Source organism: Pangasianodon hypophthalmus, chromosome 11 (assembly GCF_027358585.1).
Source record: "Pangasianodon hypophthalmus isolate fPanHyp1 chromosome 11, fPanHyp1.pri, whole genome shotgun sequence".
NCBI lineage: Eukaryota > Metazoa > Chordata > Actinopteri > Siluriformes > Pangasiidae > Pangasianodon > Pangasianodon hypophthalmus.
This window is the reverse complement of record NC_069720.1, coordinates 19964264-19986264: the sequence shown is the minus strand read 5'-3', so window position 1 is coordinate 19986264 and position 22001 is coordinate 19964264. Positions and strand designations below refer to the sequence as shown.

At 37.4% G+C, this 22001-nt stretch overlaps 1 protein-coding gene across 1 annotated transcript; it reads left to right on the top strand.

Annotated features, from left to right (window-relative positions):
* The first annotated feature begins 5234 nt into the window (after positions 1-5234).
* On the top strand, positions 5235-20307 carry nrtn (neurturin). The gene is made up of 3 exons (XM_053237884.1): positions 5235-6151; positions 15396-15663; positions 17378-20307. The coding sequence occupies exons 2-3, from the start codon at positions 15423-15425 to the stop codon at positions 17800-17802; spliced, it is 666 nt and encodes a 221-aa protein (XP_053093859.1). The 5' UTR covers positions 5235-6151; positions 15396-15422; the 3' UTR covers positions 17803-20307.
* Positions 20308-22001: the final 1694 nt, after the last annotated feature.

Below are 22001 nucleotides of genomic sequence, written 5' to 3'. Positions count from 1 at the left end.
TTCATCTAGTGTTTTATCATAAGGCCATGGTTTAGGTTGAAATTTCACAACTGAAAGCAATGATCACTGTTATGGTCATTGTGTTTCCTTCATTTTGTAAGAAAATAAAATTATATTTTAATACTTGTCCTACACATTTTCACATTTTCCTAAAAATTCACAAGGGTAGTATAAAAATGTATTCGGTTTCAGCAAAGCCCTGCTTGCCGCTAATTGGAAAATTTTGCTCTTTCCAGGTCAAATTTTAAAGCATTGTTGCTGTGTGTGCTCATCAATGACATTTCTTTGATAGCAAAATTAAAAACATTAGGCAAAAGATACAGGCCCAAAGTCCAAATTATACAATAGACTGGGAGGATAGACTAACCATAGATCAGAGCTTAGAAAGTTTTACTCCTCTTGAAGAGAATGATTTAATCTCGCTTATCTCTTCTGCTAAATCATCAACCTGTCTATTAGATCCGGTACCAACACGTCTTCTTAAGCAAATAGTTGGAACCGTAACTGAACCCCTGCTTAAAATAGTTAACTCCTCACTGAGCAATGGGTACGTTCCAAAATCACTTAAATTAGCTGTTATTAAACCACTAGTAAAGAAACCAGACCTTGACCCTAACAACTTAACCAACTATAGGCCGATTTCAAACCTTCCCTTTCTATCTAAAATACTAGAGAAGGTAGTAGCGCAGCAGCTAATTTCATATCTACAAAGTAATAATATCTATGAACTTTATCAGTCAGGTTTCAGGCCCCACCACAGCACAGAGACAGCATTAGTCAAAGTAGTCAATGACTTGCTATTAGCCTCTGATCGGGGTTGCATTAGTCTATTAATTTTACTCGACCTTAGCGCAGCGTTCGACACTATCAACCATAATATCCTTCTTCACAGACTGGAAAAGGTTGTAGGAATTAAGGGCTCAGCCCTCGACTGGTTTTGATCTTATTTAACTGATCATTATCAGTTTGTAGATTTAAACGGTGACCACTCAGCACGTTATCGAGTAGAATATGGCGTTCCGCAGGGTTCAGTCTTAGGCCCACTGCTTTTCACGTTATCTTATTTAACTGATCATTATCAGTTTGTAGATTTAAACGGTGACCACTCAGCACGTTATCGAGTAGAATATGGCGTTCCGCAGGGTTCAGTCTTAGGCCCACTGCTTTTCACGTTATACATGCTCCCTTTAGGTAACATAATGCGTAAACATAATATTAGCTTCCATTGTTATGCTGATGACACACAGTTATACGTCTCAGGTAGGCCAGATGAGAATAGCCAGTTAAAGAAAGTTGAGGCATGTGCGATAGACATAAGAGACTGGATGCTAAGCAACTTTCTCCTGCTAAACCCGGAAAAAACAGAGGTTCTGGTACTGGGACCACAAGCCGCTAGAAGTAAGTTTAAAGATCACACTGTTACTTTAGACGGTCTCTCTGTTTCAAGTAGTCTAACAGTAAAAGATCTCGGTGTGATTATAGACTCTAATCTCTCATTTGAGGCGCATGTAGATAATGTAAGCAGGTTAGCATTTTTCCACCTCAGAAATCTCGCTAAGATTAGAAATATACTTTCGCTAAGTGATGCTGAAAAACTAGTCCATGCATTTATCACGTCCAGATTAGATTACTGTAATGCTTTACTATCTGGATGTTCGTCTAGATGCATAAATAAGCTTCAGATAGTTCAGAATGCAGCAGCAGTCTTATCTACATCACACTGGCTCCCAGTAAGATTCCGCATCGATTTTAAAATATTACTCCTAACCTATAAAGCATTAAACAGTCTCGCTCCGCAGTATTTAAGCGATATGTTAGTACCTTACGTTCCGCCGCGCCTACTTCGCTCTAAGGATGCAGGCTGTCTATCAGTACCACGCATTGCCAAAACCACGGCAGGGGGCAGAGCTTTCTCTTACCAAGCCCCAAAATTATGGAATAGCCTTCCAGTTAATGTACGTGAAGCAGACACGGTCTCAGTGTTTAAGTCGAGGTTGAAGACTTATTTATTTAACCTAGCATTCAGCGACTAGTGTTTTAGACAAAGGAGTAGATCTGGGGGACTCGTGGATGTTGAGTGTTATGGTGATCTGGTGTGTTTGGATGCTGTCTTCCTCACTCTCGTTAGTCACTCAGGTTTGTGACGGCAGAGTGACTGTATGCCTTACATATCAGGGATCTCTCACGTCTGTGTTTCCCCCTGGTTCTCCTTTTAGTTACGCGGTTATAGCTAGTCCTGCCGGAGTCCCCTGCACTCCTCATTAAGTTTTATCTCCACACGGTGACTGTGAGTGTACCTAACCACTTTCCTTCTCTTTCTGCCGAGCTACACTCCTGAGCTGCCGGTGATCCAGACCCCCCTACGCTCTGGACCAGATGAGCATCACTCCTGAGCTGCTGGTAATCCAGACCCTCCCCCCCTTCACTCTGGACCTGTCCACCGACTACACCAACACACATTGTACACACACACGCGCACTACAGTGTAAACCCATATGAGGATGGGTTCTCTGTTGAGTCTGGTTCCTCTCAAGGTTTCTTCCTATCACCATCTCAGGGAGTTTTTCCTTGCCACCGTCGCCCTGCTTGCTCATCAGAGACGTCACACACACACACTTCACTTTACTTTTGTTTGTGTAAAGCTGCTTTGAGACAATGACCTTTGTAAAAAAGCGCTATACAAATAAAAATGAATTGAATTGAATTGAATTTCCTTTTTATTATCCTTTAAATGTAATTCAAGAGCATTATTGACCCTTATTCATTCTTCTATTAGTGGACCAAACCCATCACTTGAAACCCCACCCACACCCATAATACGGGACAGAAAGTAGAAATCTAACGAGAAAGACTAAATTTGTTGCATTTCATGCAAACAAAATTGCCAGAAAAGACTCGTAACCCCATCACAACTCCAAACTTTAGCCTTCCATACCATTTTGCAAAATCTTACACATTTCAAATGGTTAGACCATGTTACAGGGCGAGTGTAAGCATGGCCAACCAAGCTCCTCTTACACACACAGCAGATGTAAGGCCTCAGTTTCTCAGCCAAGCACAGCTGCAGGCTTTTCCTTCCTCTCAGAGATGTTTATAGTCACTATGATCTGAAGGCAGCAGTGTGTTTCACAACCCACTTACCTGATCCTCAGTCTTTAGCCAAGACCTAATCAGTATTCACACAGAGAATGGTCTGTCCCCACACAGTCTCTTGACCTTAATATCCAAAGTATAAACTGAAAAAAGCGATTGAATGACTTTGGGGTGTGATTGCATGGAAATCACTATTTTCCACATACAGCTGCCATTTTTACTGGGATTTTCTTGCCTCAGACGGTATGTTTGGACTGCGGTTTTCATTCGTCATGTCACAAACCTCTCTCATTAGGGAAGGGAAGCCTTTAGCAAAGGATGCCATGCCAGGAGAGAAATCTCAGCCTGGGCCCTGGGATTACAATTAAACCACACAAAACAGAAATTTTCTCAGCACCCCAGTGGATTATTAACGCACGCTTGCAGACAGAGGTATTTGTAAAATCCCTGTTGGGTCTTGCTATTATCTTCTTGCATGAGCATGAAATAAAAGCTCTAGCTCTAATTGCTTCTCTATGAACTCAGCATTTAAAGTTTAATCTTCTTATGAAGCTCTATTTAACTACGTATATATGTGTATATTATCCGCTTTTACTAAGGTGTAACGCAGTCTTTCTCACAGCTGTCAAGCATTATTATTACAAGTTACTCTCAAGGTCATTATTAAGAAAAAAAATTCAAAGTTGCTGCTGATACATGACTTAAACCCATGCCCTGAGTGTTTTTCCATTGCTCTATGGAAACCAAACAAATGTGCTGATCCACATCTGAGTGACATCTATAATGGATCATCAGTCGTAAGTGCATTCAGTTGCATTCACACAAAAAGCCTTCATTTTGTCAAAAAAGAATTTAAAAATTCAGTCTAAACCTGTTTGATTTTGAAAAAGTATGTTAATGATGGAGGTTGGGTGCAGATAAGATGGGAATTTAAATTAAAATTACTGAATTAAAAAAAAACCAATCCCAGTTACTAAGAAAACTACTAGCTTGAAGGAATATTTCAGTTAGACACTTATATCTCATGCTTCTTTTACACACAAACACCCATGTATGAAAGTGATCTGTAAGTAATTTACTGTATATTTTCATCACAAAGTTAAAAGCACAAAATGACTTTATCTTAATATTAGATTTTAGAATGTTTAATATTTGTGGCACATTTTCCCCATTTAACAAATTTCATTTTAAAACCCTCAGAGTATGTTAAACGGGCTGATTGTTGTGAAGCGTAATGCTGAAACTGTATACAGAAGCATAAGTCTAAGACTAACCTAGGAAATATAATTCCCAAGCTGTACACAATCTCTCCCTTGAAATGTAAACTCATTACCTCTGTTCTAATGGTGTTTTTTTTGGAGTTTGGACAGTTGATAGGCTGCTTAGATCATCACCTCGATTAAACCTCTGAAATCACACAGTGAATTTCTAAAATGGAGTGTTATTTTCAACAATGACGACATATCGATAATTCAAATATACAAAATTAAGGCGCTAAAACATTTTCACTGCTAAAGAATCATACTGATCCTTTAGTGTTGGTCATGCAGCACAAAACAAGGCGAACTGCCAGCACTGTTTCTAGCTCAATGTAATGCAGAACGGATCATGTGAAAACACAGGTCATGTGACAAGAAACAAGAGCGCAAGAAATTTTTTATTTTATTTCCAAATAGTATATCAATATGGCAATTATGCAATCTCATCCACAAAAGGGCCAGTTTGGCTTTCCAACCAAGCAGGAACCACACCTGATACTGAAATTATCAGTTAAAAAAAAAAAAAAGGAGGAAAGCCAAACTGCCTATTTGCATATAAGCATGTCACACCTGTCATAGCGAACCACTTATTGACATAAAAAAATGAAAATTAGGAATTGTAATTATGACAAATGCATTTATTATTAAAATAAATAACACACATAAAACAATGGTGTCCATAAACATTTGGAAAGTTTTAAGTGAAGGGAATATGTGAAATGACTATAAAAACACAAGACTTTTGTGATATTGTGTGCCATATCAATATACATAATGGAAATATACACAATTAGACATTGCTACCAGTCAGTGTGCAAGAATTTTTAGCAATCTATAATTAACTTTTTTTTTTTTTCCAACAATGTCCCACAGGAGGAGCTTATTTATCTTGCATGTGTGTCTCTCACAACACTCCCCATAGTGTCCCCCCTTTCTCCCTCCCATCTCTTCTCCTGAACCATCCCTCTGCAGTAGCACTTCAGCATTAAACCAGCATGAGAGTCATCTTTACACACCAGTCTGTTCACTACGCAAGAAACTGGTCTGGTCATGCTGTGGATGGGAAACGATTACAACCTTTTATGTGGTTGTTAGACACCTTGTAGCAGCAGATTTGAGTGTTTTTTTAAATTACTTGGAGAACATTTTGGAAGCTTAATATAGGAGATTTGTCGGCGAGAAATAAGCGTGCTGCCACCAGCTATTCTTCATTTTAGTGAATCACTGCGAAGGAATTTTGTGGAATAAACAACTTTCCCAAGGAGTTTTATCTTTCAGCATGGTATTTCATGAGAAGCTTGGTGAGAAATGGCAAATTGCATGCAGAGAATCTTTTTGACAAACCAAGTGCTTTTTAATTAACTTTTGTATCTCATCAGACTATATTTATCACTATTTTGGTCGGTCCTGCAGCATTTTTATTTATTAATTTTTTTAAATACTTGCTTTTATCAGCACATCAACTTTCTGAAATCTACAGATCATTTATCTGTCTGACGCTGAATGCGTAACAAGACCCTGGCAACAAGATGTGGATTTGGGGATGTTTTTTACACACGCTGAGCTCCTCGATGTCTGATGATCCTTTGAAGCTGAAACAATGCTGCACTTTGGGGGGCTAATGCTCTAGACTCCTGGATGAAACCTGCAAAAGACAGCAATAAACAGGGGACGAAATAACTACACTGTCTTTCACTGCTCTCAAGTGTAAGAGCTGGAATATTGATTAATGCCATTTTTACCCAGAGGTCAACCAAAAACAGAGACACTCTTACAAGTCTGGATAAGCCGGGCAAACGGTAAGAGCACATCCTCTTTTGACATTTAAGCTGGTGCTTAAGATGTCACTCGAAGAAGTGAACAGGCTTAAAATATGCATCAGATAATGTGTACAAGGTAATTATTATTAAAATGTCAAATTATGCTGAAATAAATATAGTTGTTTAAGTAAAATCCAATTGAAAGCTCTTGTGACGTTCATGTAAACAAAGTTGTGTAATCAGGGAAAAACATGTCTAAGGTAGCTTAGTCTTCCTTATTTTAGTTTCACAAAAAACCTTTCCACTAAAACTTGAATCATAATGGTGCTAGACATCAAACCTGCTGGATCTGTGTTTTGTAAGTTTATTTGCTCATTCTATGCTGAAATAGGTGGTAGAGTTCATCAAGAAAGAAATGCATTTCAATATGAAGTTTACTTTGGCAGATATAAATTGAGAAATCTTTAGTCCAAATACGGATCGTAAAATGCTCAAAACTGTGTGTTCTTAGTGACTGAACAGTGGCACTTTCACTCTCACTCCCACACGTAGATATCCAAGGACAGCCTCAGGTGTAAAACACGTGGCCCCATCTATTTCTGCGAAAGCATGCATGATGTGCAATGCAGCACGCAAACAGAAAAAAAGCCACTCCATGCAAAACCAGCTGGGATTAGTCAAAACCTGTGTGGTGAGCTTTATTTATTTGGAATAAAATAACCTTTATTTATTAGGCAACCACTTGTACATTACACAGAATATAATCCAGTCATAAAGCTAAGAATCTAAAGGTGTAGGTTCTGCTCAAAGGCACAACACAACCTCCTTCTGGTTCCCAGCATAGATAACATTTGTTGATGGTTAAGGACCTAAATGTTTATATCATATATATGTTTTAAATTTCAAATACAAATACAGTCACTACTTTGTTAGGAACACCTGTACACCTGCTCATGCAATTATCTAATCAGCTTATCATGTGGAAGCAGAGCAATGCATAAAATCATTATAGATACAGATCAAGAGCTTCAGTTAATGTTCTCGTCATGCATCAGAATGGCAGGAGGGGAACTCAGTGTGGTCGTCTGCTGTAGTAGCTCATCCACCTCAAGGTTCGTCATATTGCACTTAATGAGATACTGTTCTGCTCACCACGGTTGTAAAGAGTGGTTGTAAAGAACGGTTAATTAAGCTACCGTATATTTCCAGTCAGCTCGAGCCAGTTTGCTTGTTCTTATCTGACGTCTCTCATCATACAAGGCATTTCCACTCACCGAACATTCACTCACTGGGTGTTTTTCTGTTCTTTGCATCATTCTGTGTAAACTCTAGAGACTGTTGTCTGTGAAAATTCCACTTCAGCAGTTTCTGAAATACTCAAACCAGCCCTTCTGGCACTAACATCTAACCACGGTCACGGTCATGGTCACGGTCAAAGTTACTGAAATCACATTTTTAACCCGTTCTAATGTCTGATGTGTCCTGTATCTGCATGATTTTGTATTTACGCATTTTGTGCTGCTGCCACACAATCGGTTGATTGGATAACTGCATTAATGAGCGGGTGTATAGGTGTTCCTAATTAGGTGGTCAGTGAGTGTATATTCATGGATGATAATGATTGATGGTACTGAGAATATTCAATATGAAATTCCCATCAGTAAGCGCAGTTGAAGGGCCACCTGTGTTGATTCAGAAATGAAGAGTTATGGTCCTACTGAGGTGTAGAAATAAATACAGACTATACAGCCATTATGGCTAGACTCTGAGCAATTGCTCCTGGCAGAAGAAAGACATTTAGTGAAAGGATTGAGAGATGAGATCATTGATAGCGTTCACTTTTTTCTGCTTTGATCACCTGGCCAAAGATAGCATGATGTGTGTCTACAGCATGATGTCAATCTGTTAAATAGAATGTCTTGTATCGGCCCATTTTGTGTATTTATATTTTAAGTATTCTATGTATATATCTCATGGAGTAACAGGAATTATTTAGTAATAATGTAATGTTTGATATATGAGGTTAGATCATGAGCGCTAACATAGAGTGCTTGTTATAGTATTAATATATGAATGAAGGCAACCACACTAAAGTCACTGTTATCAACTCTAACAACAATATTATAGTTATTTGCTGCTAATATTCATCTATTTGGATGCTGGGATGATAAAAAATAATTTCTATTAATATGATCTTTTAAATAGATTTAATATTTGAATATGGTATATGCAGGTATAGTTTTTTTGATGTAATCTGTTTGGAGAGCATTTTAAAAAACTGAGCCATATCATTATATATGCCAATCAAGAAAAAGAAAAAAAAACACTGAGATGATAACACGGTGGATGCAAATTATGAACTTGGATACTGTGAATACTTCCACACTTCCACTTCTCACTCATACAGAGTGACAATAGCTTGTGTTCCATGCAGTTGCTGGATAAAAAGCGTTAGGGTATGGAAATGATAACAAATATACAAGGTTACATAAAGGTATTTCTGTCTCATGCTTGTCCTACCAACACTGAATATACTGCAGTTCATAAATAATACATTATTTACATTCACTCTTCGTTAAACTTTCCTGTGTAAAAGGAGATACTATGACAGACGAAATACAACTAAATATAAACATGCAATATAGGAGCTGCAAAGGCAGGAAAAAAAACAAACAAGGGTTTTGAACTAAACATTCATCATAGGGCCTATAAACACCGGGAGAAGTTCTCTTCATTTAGCAGACATCTGTCTAGTTTCATTCACTTCCATACAGGCTTTGACTAGCTAGCGTCAACTTGATGATGAACATAGAACGCAAGTCCAGGGTTGGCTAAAATCCCAGAGCTACACCATGCATAACAAGCATGAATGAATATTTTTATTGGAAAATATAATAAACTCAGCGTTTAGTGTTTTGAAGCGTCTCAGTATGGTCGACATTAGTCTTGCCTACGCTCATGCAGACACCTGGAATACTCAAGTGTTCTAGGTGTTTTCCCCGTTGTTCACAACTTTGTATGTGAAGAAATCATTATCTATTCCCAGATCAGCATTTATCGAAAGTTACATGATGAAAAAATCAGGGTGTGCCTATTGCTCAACCCCTGGTGGGGTTGTGAAAAGAGGACCATGACTTCAAATGACATAAATATCTTTGGTTCAACTAGAAAGAACGAGGAAGAACGCAGACTATTACTCATAAATTTTACACTGATTACACAGTATGGGGAAGAACTGGGGAGTCTGCTGTCAGGTTAAAGGATCATGCTGTCACTCAACCAAAGCATTTCAACATGTTCTTTTGAGTCAAAAATCTCTGAAAACTTACTGTAATGTTTGGTTCACTTTGATGTTTATTAATTTTGATTAATGATGAGGTTGTAGTAGAAGAATGTTTCGTGGATAATCATTCGTATCCAAGTAATAAGATGCCTCTGGGATAGCATAAATAGTTACAAACACTGACAGAATATCAGATGTATTGTAATTTCTTAAGGACTACACCATGTCACACTTATAAAATCATTGTGAACAGATGAGGATATACAGTACATCCATTAGTGGTGTTGTTTGAGGATTAATGTTGTGATTTTTCTACCACACTTAGCTAAAACGGCATATTTTTTCATCAGAGGTAGCTGAGTGCTTATAAATGCGGTTTGGTTTCTCTGACATAATCCAAGAACAGTCTTGCTAGTTTAATTTCATGCTAGTTCAATGTACTCCTTCATCAGTAGACTCATTGTGTGTGGGGGGCTCAGTTATATTTTGTTCACTGTATTAAGTTTTACTTGTAGGTCATTGTTGAAACATGCCTCTCCTAAACCAATATAAATGATAATTCAAGAAGAAGTGAGCTGAATAGTTGCTCTCAACCATTATTAATATGTGTGGAGGTCTGGGAAAACCCATTGGATGCACCTATATTAGAATTCTGGAGGGATGGGGGAAGATTGAAATAAAAATCATGTTCTGGCGAAATTGGGTTTTCTGTCTTCTAATAACATGAAAATACTACCTTAAGAAACCATAAATATATTGCACCAAAATGATGTGGAATTTTTTAAAATTTACTCTTCAATCTTGCCTGTTTTTCTGAAAAGATCATGTTAGGGAGCCAGTTTAACAAATGCAGTGGTAAAATGAACATAAGCCTAATCAGTACTGGCTGTCAAATTGTCCATGATGCACCTGTGCCACAGATTTTTCAAATGCTAAAACTTTACTTCTGGTTGATATACATTATATGGCCAAAGGTTTGTGGACACCTGACCTTCACATCGATGTGAGCCTTCCCCAAACTGTTGCTACAAAGATGAAAGCACACAATTGTTTACAATGTCTTTGTATGCTGTAACATTACATTTTCCCTTCCCTGGAACTAAGCAGCCTAAACCTGTTCCAGCATGACAATGCCCCTGTGCACAAAGCAAGCTCCATGAAAACATGGTTTGTCAAGGTTAGAGTGAAAGAACTCGAATGTCCTGCACAGAGCCCTGATCTCAACCCCATTGAACACCTTTGGGATGAACTGGACCACCGAATACACCCCAGGCCTCCTCACCCTACACCAGTGCCTGATCTCACTAATGCTCTTGTGGCTGAATGAACACAAATCCCCACAGCCACGCTTTAAAATCTAGTGGAAACCCTTCCCTGAAGAGAGGATGTTATTATAATAGCAAAGGGGGCTAAATCTGGAATGGGATGTTCAACAAGCACATATAGGTGGATGGTCAGGTGTCCACAAACTTTTGGCCATATAGTGTAATATACATTCAAAAGAGAAGCATACATCATTTCAGGAAAGCAGGTGGTTTTCAGAACAATGCTATAGATATTAGAATATGTCAACATTTGACCATTTGAATGGTGTTCCAAGGAAGCCACACATATGTTCATCCAAATATACATATTCATTCAGGATGGCCAAAAGAGAAAGCATCAGATATAATAGATAATAGGAGGACAATTGTATATTTGTATTTACTGAGTTCTACGAATGACAGTTTTGATATTAGTTTTGATATTTTAGCCTAACACCCTCATTATGTCAATTTCCAAAAAACTGACGCTCCACATGATTGACAAGGTAAATAGGACAGTCTTAACACTAATCCACTAAAGCTTTAAACAGCTTTTCCGTCCCTTTGTTGTGTTCATTCATGCATCTGAGTGAATGTGTATGCTTATAAGACACACAATTTTTTTTTTGTTGATAACCAGAAATATTTCAAACTGAAATTGATTTGTTTTAGATTACTTGCTCAGGGTCAAACCTGTTTTCTGAGGTGTATGAAATCCAGGAGTATATGATATACTGTGATAGAGGGCATGATTTGGCAAAAACTACAGGACAGTTAATTTCCAATTGTTTCTCTAGCATGAGAACCTTGCATTGAGGAAAGGTAGTTCTAAAGGTCTTATTGTGTCCGTCTTTGTATTGTTAAGAACCCACTCGACAAAAGAAGTTGTTTTATTTTTAGTCTTGTTTTCTGTATTCCATATATACATATAACATTCAAGTTTCTTTTGTAATGGAAATGAAACAATTGCATGTTTCCTAATAAAGGAAAAAGGCAGTTAAGTGGGGGATTTATGGACAGAGAATAACCTGGACTCCATTTCCGGTGTAGCTATTGAAACAAAGAAACTTCTCTGCGAATGAAGAACAAGACCTATTAGTCAGATAAGTGTTTAGAGAAGACTGAGGCCGCAAAGAGTCACACATGAAAAATTATACACACAGAGACGCCATGGTCAAGTGGACATTTCAACAATGACAGTATGAAATACTGATTTTGAATGGGAAATACATTTGAGAACAAAAAAAGATAAATGCTTAATTAATGTTTGATTTTAAACCGATGATCATATTTTTCTATCTGTCCTTTTAGAAGTAGATATTTTCCATTACTTCAGGACTACGTTCATCAAATGAAAGTATATTATCATGCTCTGTATGTTTGGACCTAATCAAGGTGATAAAAATAATCATCATCATGGGGCTCCCAAGTCATGCAAGCGGTTGGGGGTGGGGGGTTGTGCAAGTTTGAATCCAGACAACAGCACAGCTGTCTGTGGACTGCAGTCAAAGGCAGCAAAAATGGCCAATCATGGGCATCTTTTTGCTCAAGTATGTGGAAAAAGGCAGATAGCGATTTCCTCCTAGGGTGTTTATCTGCCCTTGACATTTGACAATTGACAATGCGTGACCAGCAGTTCAGAAAGATGCAGTGGCAGAGCTGCTTATGTCTCACAGGATGTGCGTTAGCTCTCGGCCTCCATCATGTCGGAGAACTAGGTAGTTGTTTGAATAAGCAGTGACCAAGTGTGGGGAAAATATTGCAAATATTTTAATACATTTTCATATAATAGCAAAATACCAACTTACATTACATTTATCAAGCTCTGTGTTAGCAAACACATACACTTATTGCTAAAATGCCTCAAATGAAACACTTCAAATGGATCTGATTTTCACAGTGCTAAATAAGTCCTTAATTTCTACATTTCTTTTCATTTGGTACTTTATTTGTGTAAGAATTGTACTGTAAGTATTGAAATGCTTTCTCTTTCATCACCTTCATACCAGAGTAAGATCTGCTTTTTTTTTTTTTTTTTTGGAAAAAAAAGTATTTTTTCCAAAAATACTTTATGGAAAATGATAGTGGAGGATTAATAAGTCAGAGGAATGAAGATAAATATCGATGTTATAGCTTAATAAGAACCCAGTTCAATGAAAAAAAACATGGTGCTATGGGGCTTGTCTTTACCTGTTTGTGAAGAGGCTGGAATGAATATCAGCAACTCCAAGTTAGACACCATGGATCTCTCCTGGAAAAAGAATGGGATGCTCCCTTCAGATGAGGGGAGAGACCTTGCCTCTGGTGGAGGAGTTTAAGCATCTATTCACAAGTGATGGAAAAACAGAGTGTAAGATTAGGACGAAACAGTTTGGATCAGCAGCAGCAGTGTAAAAGTGACTGTACCAGTGGTGAAGCAGGGGCTCAGTTTTTGTACAAAAAAACAAGGATGCCCCCTTCTCAACTCCCACTAGAGCTGTATCAGGCAGGTCCCACTGGACCTGCTAGAGAGATTAGATTTCACAGTTGGCTTGGGAAAATCTGGGAATCCTCCAGGAGGAGCTGGAATCTGTAGCTGTAGCTAGAGAAGTCTGGACTGACCGTTTCAGCTTGTTGCCATCATCGGTGAATGAACAATCTCTTATTGTAGTTTCTTTATAAAAGACAAGTAGCACACTAGAGACAGGAGCTATGTGAATATTTAAGGGACATCTGCTAATTTTACCATTCAAATGTCTTTGACCCTTGCAGTCTAAAGTCTAAATGACTAATTTACTTCACAGTGCATGAAGTGCTTTTCCCCTGACGCTCCCTTCAAGGCATCAAGCACACTAAGCTCCAAAGTGCACTTAAAACATTTTAAAGAAACTTTTACAACCCTCCATGGTTACATTTCAGACAGATCAAATGTCCAGCGCAAGTTTAAATTCATAAAATAAATCCCAGGTATTTTAGATGTCACCATTCACTGCATGATGGCTTGTTTAAATCTTTAACTGTATATGTGGAATGGAATGATCTTAACAGGAGCGTCAAACAATTCAAACTGGAAGTCACTATTCATAGGACTGTAAAATAACAATATCTGTAAACCATTCATTTTTTCAAGCATGGAATTCAAAATCTTGGTCACTTTTTCTGTTCCATGTTTGACTTTTTCTAGGTTCTTCTGGTTATGAGGCAAATGCTAATTGAAGTCAATGTATACTAAAAAAAAAAAGTCTGGAAAAGTACTTTGAGACGTTGTTGGTCTGGAGAAATCCTCCACTGTGAGATTATTTTTCCTGATTTACAGAACTGTTTTGCATCCAAGTATCTCTAGTCTCTCTCTCTCATTCAGACAAGAATTAATTCCAAATACATCGTAAACACTCCATTCAGGTGATTTTAGAATAACACTATTAGAAAATAACTAAGGAATGGCGTAAAAAAATGTAATGTTTAATTTAAAAGTTTTCTGTTAAAGTTTTTTGCCCCCTGATGATTTTTTGAAGCATATATGAGAAATAGTTAGATAACACAACATGGATATATACAAAAAGGCCTATAAATCTATGAACAAAAATACCCCCATAAGTCTAGATACCCAAGGCACCGCAGTGTCCACTAACTGGATAGATCAATGAAAGAAGTGCACTAATATACTTTTCATGTGTGTGTTGGCAAACCCCCAAAAGAGGATCCTATGTCCAGTGTAACACCATAATAGTTTATCCAGAGCCTGTGCTGGATTTTCAGTTTCAACTGTAACTGCAAATTCAAAATAGTACAACAATAAATAAGGGCATGGAGGGATTGAATGTTCAGGGTAGTTCTCTCAATCGAGGGACATCACATCCCTTCAAACAGTCTACACCTGTGAGTATTAAATAACGAGGAGAGTTCAGAAGAGAGGTAAAATATCTGCGGATGTTAAAACCACTTGTGATAACATCTGTGAATGAAATTGCTGAATGATGAAGCTGTCTACAGGAAACCCTTTTCACAGCAGGGAAAATACTTCAGTGCACATGCAATTTGTTTGGTATGCAGCAACGGCAAGAAATTGCTGCGTTTCATTGAAAGCGTGTGAGTGTAAGTCTAAGATGACGAAGCAATTTGTATGTTTCCAAGGCTTTGTTTCAGAGAATGAGTTAGAGCAGCAGCTCTCAGAGTAGGGTCCAGGGCATTACAATTACCACTGGATTACAATCCACCATTATCAAAGATGTTATATTTATCAGTGAGTTCTTATAGTTATTAACTGCTTTGTGACAATGTCAATTGTTACAAGTGCTATACAATTAAAATAGAAATGAATTGAATTGAATTAATCCAAACTCCATAACTTAGGCCTATAAATAATGTCAACTTGAACATATTGTGTTCTGTCAGTGAAGAGTTCATGATTAAAAAGCTCTATGGCTCTATTAAATACAAAAAATATTATTGTACACATTTAAATAATGCTCATGAAATAAATTTGTATTCACAGGGCCATGGAATTCATTTTACACTTAAAAGCGTCCCTGGCTACAAATGGATTAGAGACTTAAACAATGGTATTAGATATCAGAGGCTAATTTTACTTTACCATTATGACCAGCATGTAGGATATTATGAATAATATGCAGAGCTTTCTTTACAAGTCATGTTTATTAAAAACAAAACTGATTTGACGCATTGACACGAACCCTTTTGTTTTTTTTCCTTACAGAGTGCCAATGCTCTTAGTCATTTTAAGATGAAGTTATGGAAGTGTGTCGCCATCGTCTTGATGCTCTGTGGTGCTGCACTCTCCGTCTTCCTCTCTAGAATCCTGCTTTCCTCCAAGGCACATGTTCTTCCTCACTTCGAGCATTCATCTTCCTTATTATCATCAGCATCATCATCATCAATGTCTTCAAACAACTCCTCATCTGGGACTGGGGGGAAGTTTCGGAGGGTCAGATCAGCAAATGGGGACAACTCGGTCATCTCTGATTGTAAGCTACAGTCTTTTCTCTCCCAGTATGCTGGAAGTATGCAATATATTTCCTGGCTTAATGAAAAAGCTTTTATATATGAATGAATTGATTTATTTAGAGGCTCAGGGGCTGTATCAGAATGAAAAGCATTGTTCCCTATTCTATAAAAAGCATATCCTATATTGGTCCAGTCAATACAATAATACAACAATGCAGTAATGCAATAATGCAAGACGTCAAGAGGTCAGAGTGAAAGCATTGTTTAATTTGAATTCTTCTTATACGGAATATAAATGGATTTTTTTTGTATTTTCATATGAATGGTTTTGGAAACAAGAAATAACTCTAATGGATCCTGATCAATTGCTTTGAACATCCCATAATAATTTAACATATTAATTAATGCGTAATGATACAAACAGACACAGACACAAGCACACACTTGCATACTTCCAGCAGAGACGACTTCATGAGAATCCAATTGACTACCGAGTCGTCTGATTAGAGGAAGGATCAGAGAATTACTCGTGCTAAGCAGGTCAATAAGGGCTCAGTGTGCTCTTTGGCCAGCTGTCCTTAAACTCTAGTACTTAGCACAACGCTAAGGATAATGTATAAAATGACTCAAAACTACATTAAGATACCAAGAAAACTTCTTAATATACATCAACAGAGCCATAAGTAAAATATCAGGTATATACGTACTTTATTAACAGGTTAGCAAGACGTTTGTCTCGTTTCATCCTCTGACTCAGTAAAAGAGCTGAATAATTACTTAAATGTAGCACAAGCTCTTTACCAAAACAATATCTTTATGGAAATATTCATGTTCAGGCTATACATGTACTGTGTATTAATCACAAACAGATGGATATTTTTTGAATGATTTTCCATTCATACATGCAGTAAGGAATTCTGGACCCCCTGAAAGATTACTGCTCTGGGCCTCAAACCCTCTTTAATTTTATGTTGCGTTTGGATATATTAGACATATATTCGGACATGCTACTGGAATTTTTGTGGCTCAACTTCCAGCTGTGTGCCCCTGGAATTATCGTCTCCTTTCACCCCACAAGCTATGGCTTTGTATGCAGTTCAAGGAAGTGCTTACTGTAGTAAAGTGTTACCAGTTTAGGCTAAGCATGAATGGAACACACTAGTATTAGCATATCTTGTTAGCATTAGCTTACCTTGAATGACCCTTTAACCCTCTTGTTCTGGTTGCTAGTTAGCAATGGATGCAGGTTTGAGCCAGGTCTTCTATTCTGATTTTTATAGAAATAGAAATGTAAAAGCTGATAAAATACCCAAATAATCCTTATTTTTCACCCTGTATTAGGTACATTTACAATATATGAGAAAATAAACGTGCAAAACCTCTTCACATACTTGAAGATGGTACTGATGGCACAGGTATAAATGCCGGAGATGAAGATCATGTGACAGGAGTGAAACTCATATCCTTAAACTTTTTATTTCACATTTACATAATCTAGTCATTCTTTATGTAGTTATTTCACCTTGGTTACACTCATTAGTATTTATTAGAGAACCTGCCCCTCTAAAACCATCAAAGCTGACTAGTAGTGTGACCAGCTAAGAACTGTCATGGAATATCATTTTGGGAGAATTTTTTTTTTAAGACTTTTTCCACTTTTAGCAAAACTGTACAGTTCTTTTGACCTGAGTAAAACATTTGAGCTCACTGTGTCTCCTTCTGTCCTATCTACAGTCATGCATATATTCCAGAGTTTCACGGAGGGAGAGTTGAAGCAGGTCATCCGCACGCTGGTGCAGAGGAAAGCTCGAAAGGATGCTAAACTGGGCAAAAGAACTAAGCGGGCCAAGAAGGGTACCAAGCCATGTTCACTGACAGACAAGGAGGTGACAGTAAGCCAACTCGGCTTGGGCTACGTCAGCGACGAAGTCATCCTTTTCCGATACTGCAGTGGCAAATGCGTGTCCAGTCGCCGCAACTATGACCTGGCACTGGCGAAGCTGAAGGGTCAGCATTTGCTGACTCGAGAGAACATGGACAGGGCTCGGCACAGCCCATGCTGCCGGCCCACGGCCTACGAAGAGATTACCTTCCTGGACAACCGCAGCCAGTACCACACCATCCATGAGGTTTCTGCACTGAAGTGTGCTTGTGTATGACATCAATTACATGGAAAAGGCGGATTCTTCTTTTTCAAGTAAAGGCATAAGAAGAAGTTCGTAAGAAGTGCAACAAAACGAATATAAAATGGGGAACATGTCATGACAGCTCTAGGGAAAATAAAAAGGAGAGAGACCAAGATAAATATAAGGAGGCTGCAATTGACATGTAGAGTATAGTCTTACATGTCTGGTCTTAAAACAAACAGAAGAAGCTGTTAAATTATGTTTTTCTTTGCCTTTCTGGGAAGAGGTTTTGAAATAGAATTAGTCAGTCAGCTAGTAAACTGCAAGAGTAATCAGAATTTTAAATAATCAATCATTTTCTTCTCCACTAAACTTCTCCACTTATGAGAGCACTCAGAGGAATCAACCTGAAAAGTCCTACTCTATAAGATGAAGATGTATTTAAAATATACTCATAATTGTTGCCCTTACAAGCAAGTCTAATACCACATTCCCCAGACCACACACTTAACAAGACTATGACGCGAGAACAGCAAAAACAACTTGTGTGAAAAGATGAAATGAACAGTAATACTGTAGACACTGGTAATGAAAGTGGAGTAGAAATAGATATAGACAGATATACTGTAAAAAGAGTAGCTCCACCATTAAGTAACAATATGTAACATTTCGACTTTAAAATACACTACATTAAAAGACTGCTTGATCTTTTGCACAGAGTAGGCATTAGAAAAAAAAAGAAAAAGATTGACATGCAGAGTGATCACAGGCAACATTCAGCACTGCTCATTTAAGTTTTGTGTCACTGGGTAAGAGAGGATGAAGTCTGTCCCCTGAACTTTGTTAAAGCCTGTGTACCTCAAGACAAAACAATCCATCTGTTGGTGTTTTGCAACATGGTAAAAAAATATAGTCATTTAATTGCTGACAATGGATGGCAATATGTTTTACTGTTCAAGTTATGGCAGCCTGGCAGGTTCTCCTGAACAAAATGAGAAAGAGCATGAGAAATTATTTATTGGTGGTCTGTACAAGCTGGAACAGGAACTTATAAGAATATACAGTGACTCTGTCTGACCTCATGTCTATCTATCTATTTATCTATCTATCTATCTATCTATCTATGAGACATCAATAAGCTTTCTCAAAGCTAATGCCACGTTGTCATATCAGATGCAATTTTAACAATCGAGGCCACATTCTTCAGAAGAAATGTTCCATCGAGGAAACGATGAATCATCAACTTTTGCTTAACTTACATGCGCTGTGCCGGTCATAACATAATACAAACGCTATCTCCTTTTCTCATGAAAATAAAAGTGCAGCTGCTTATGCACATATATGGGATGAAGACCTAACAAATGGTTAGAAAGAGTTGTTTCATACCCAGTGCATGATTTGAGAAAACCTCAATAAAATATGGGATAAAATATAGGCACTATTATGGAAACCATAAAGTTTTAAATTCCAAATCTCATGTAGAATTAGATCTGATTGTTGTATTTGACTGCAAAATCAGTCGAGGAGCAGGTGTCCCGTTAAGACTGTGACAGGAGGATTGTGTCCGAGATAGCCTCACCAAATCCATTCCATTTTTGTAAATCCTATAACAGACTACTCTAATCCACTTAGTGCCTTTCGAACAGACTCACACAAACACTGAATGCTGAAGTGGACAGAACAGTAGGTCATTTTATTATTAAATAAATATTCTACGTACTTAAAGGAGTTATTTATTAGCACGTCATATTCATTTGAGTTAAATGCATAGTTCCTTCTATAGTAAAATCATTAAAGCAATGCATTAGAATCACAAGATACCTCTTCTATCCCTGGGTTTGAAATACAAGCTAATTCCATCCAGAAATGTCACGACCTCAGGCAGATCAATATTTAGCTGCAGGGAGCGCAAAGCACATTAGTCTGCACAAGTGCTTTTCACATATCTGGGCTGTTTTTAACATAACATTTCAAATAATCCAAAAAAAAAAAAAAAAAAGTGGCTAATGAGCATGTTTTCGTATTTAACAAATTCAATGACCCGTAATGACTTTTTCTGAACATCTTGAGTCCAACTATTTAATTAAACTCTAAGCAGGCAAGGCATTGTGCTAAAACCTCCAGGATATAACACTGGTGTTTATAGATTATTCCCAAACCTGTGCATTAAAACAGACTTAAGGATGCTGGTGGATTTTGTGCATGCAGGTAAGCTACATTGCAGCATGGCAAAATATAACTAAGGCACAGCAAATATTGGAACACTACCCATTCTGACACATTATGTTTCACATTCTTCAAACCAAAATGTACTAATTAAACAGTTATTATGAACATATTATAAAAAGAAAACAAAAACCATTACCAGAGCTTTAGCCACTTTGCCCAGGCTTTGTTGGACCCTGTTGACCAACTACAATAAACATTGATGCAATGCATCTGTATAAAGGTTTATCTATATTTATTACAGAGTAAGTTATGGTTTATTTATTTACATAGCATCACAGAAAAAACAGGAGCATTTATTTATTGAATGTATTGGTGCCAAAGTCTCATGCATTATGTTCTTATCACAGTTTAATAAACTGTACAAGCTTTAAAAGATGCCTATTTTTGTATTATTGTGTCTTCTGTTGCCTTCTGTTCTTTTCAAAATATATATTAAAGTTCATTATTACTGAAACATTCATTTTAATAGTTTTAATATCACACAGTGAAACTAATGCATTTCAGACAGTATTCTACAAAGCTGCACACGTGATCGATCAACACGTCACAGTAGTGACGTGCACATTTTCAAAAGGTAAAACCATTCATACTCTGATATTCATCAATATAAGGAGATATACAATGTCTTTTGGAGAGAAACAGCTTAAAAGAACTCCACTAATGTAGTGTACATCACATTACTTTTATTGATTTTGTGCATGCCTTTATCCAAAGTGAGAGAAAATGTAATCCAACCATTGAGCTGTTAAAGGAGACAGCAGTGATGCAAATGCATTAAAATCATATTTCCAACAAAAACAAGTGCAAAATAGTTGTAGAAAAAGCCGAGGTAGCTAAACACAGGGGTTTGGAGAGTTCATTCTAGTGAAAGCAGTAATTCAGTAAGAATGATACAGTATAATCTTAATAGTAATACAGATTACACCACAGTGCTGTTGAGTTCTCGACTCTGATTGGTCAGATGGTATTGATTAAGTTTCTAGAACAGCAGCTCTGACACTATTGTCTACTGTAAGGCAAATCACACATCTAATATCTTATAGTTTCTGTGGTAATAACTTACACAGGGACTTGTATGATGGACAGTACACATAAATGGAATTTACAAAAAATTGCTCATGAGCTGAAACAGAGCTCATGTCTTTTCCTTCTGTAAGACATCAATAACGTTTCCCAAAGCTAATGCATCTAACCCATCTTCAAAGGAAATGTTCTTCAGGCGAAACTATGATTCATCAACTTTTGCACAATCAGTAACATACACACACAGACATGCACACACACTGCGCAGGTTACAACATAACACAAACGAATTGTTGATATGGTGAAGTTTTCTGTTAGGAGATTGTTATTTAACATTTGGAAGGAGTCTCCAGCATCAGGCAGAAAAATAGCTGTACACAGGAAAGTGTTCAGAAGAGAGGATGTTGCGCTTTGTGGTTTCTTTGTAACGTGATGAGCTGTATTATTTTTTTTCTATTGTTTTATTCACTTCAGGAGAGAGAAAAAAAGAAGCAGTGAAAGCATGACAGTTTATAGCTGTTATGACTTTCGCAGAGGCTAACCAACATTAAATTTACTATAAATGGATTAAATATATAACCTGCCATTTTTAATAAATCAAAAAACTGTTACTATTGCAAAACTGCTGTGGTATAAGATGAATAAAACACGACAGAGCATGATGTTAAAGGAAAATAATCAACTTTGGGCTGGTAATGCACCACTGCATCATTTATTATTTTTCTATAACAGCATGCCCTTGTATATTATTCCTTATTTAATCCACATATTCATGAGGAAAACAGGTCATCTGGTGTCTCAGCACATAACAGCACACCAAAAGAGAAAAACACCAATAGTCATGTACCAGAAAACATGGACTAGAAAGAGTACATAGGGTGCTACAGGAGTGCTAGAGTACAAGAGTGCTAAGGGTTCTTCGGTATTGACATTTTGTGCTCTCAGAAACTCTGAGTCTTTAAGCACCTTTGAAAGTAAAG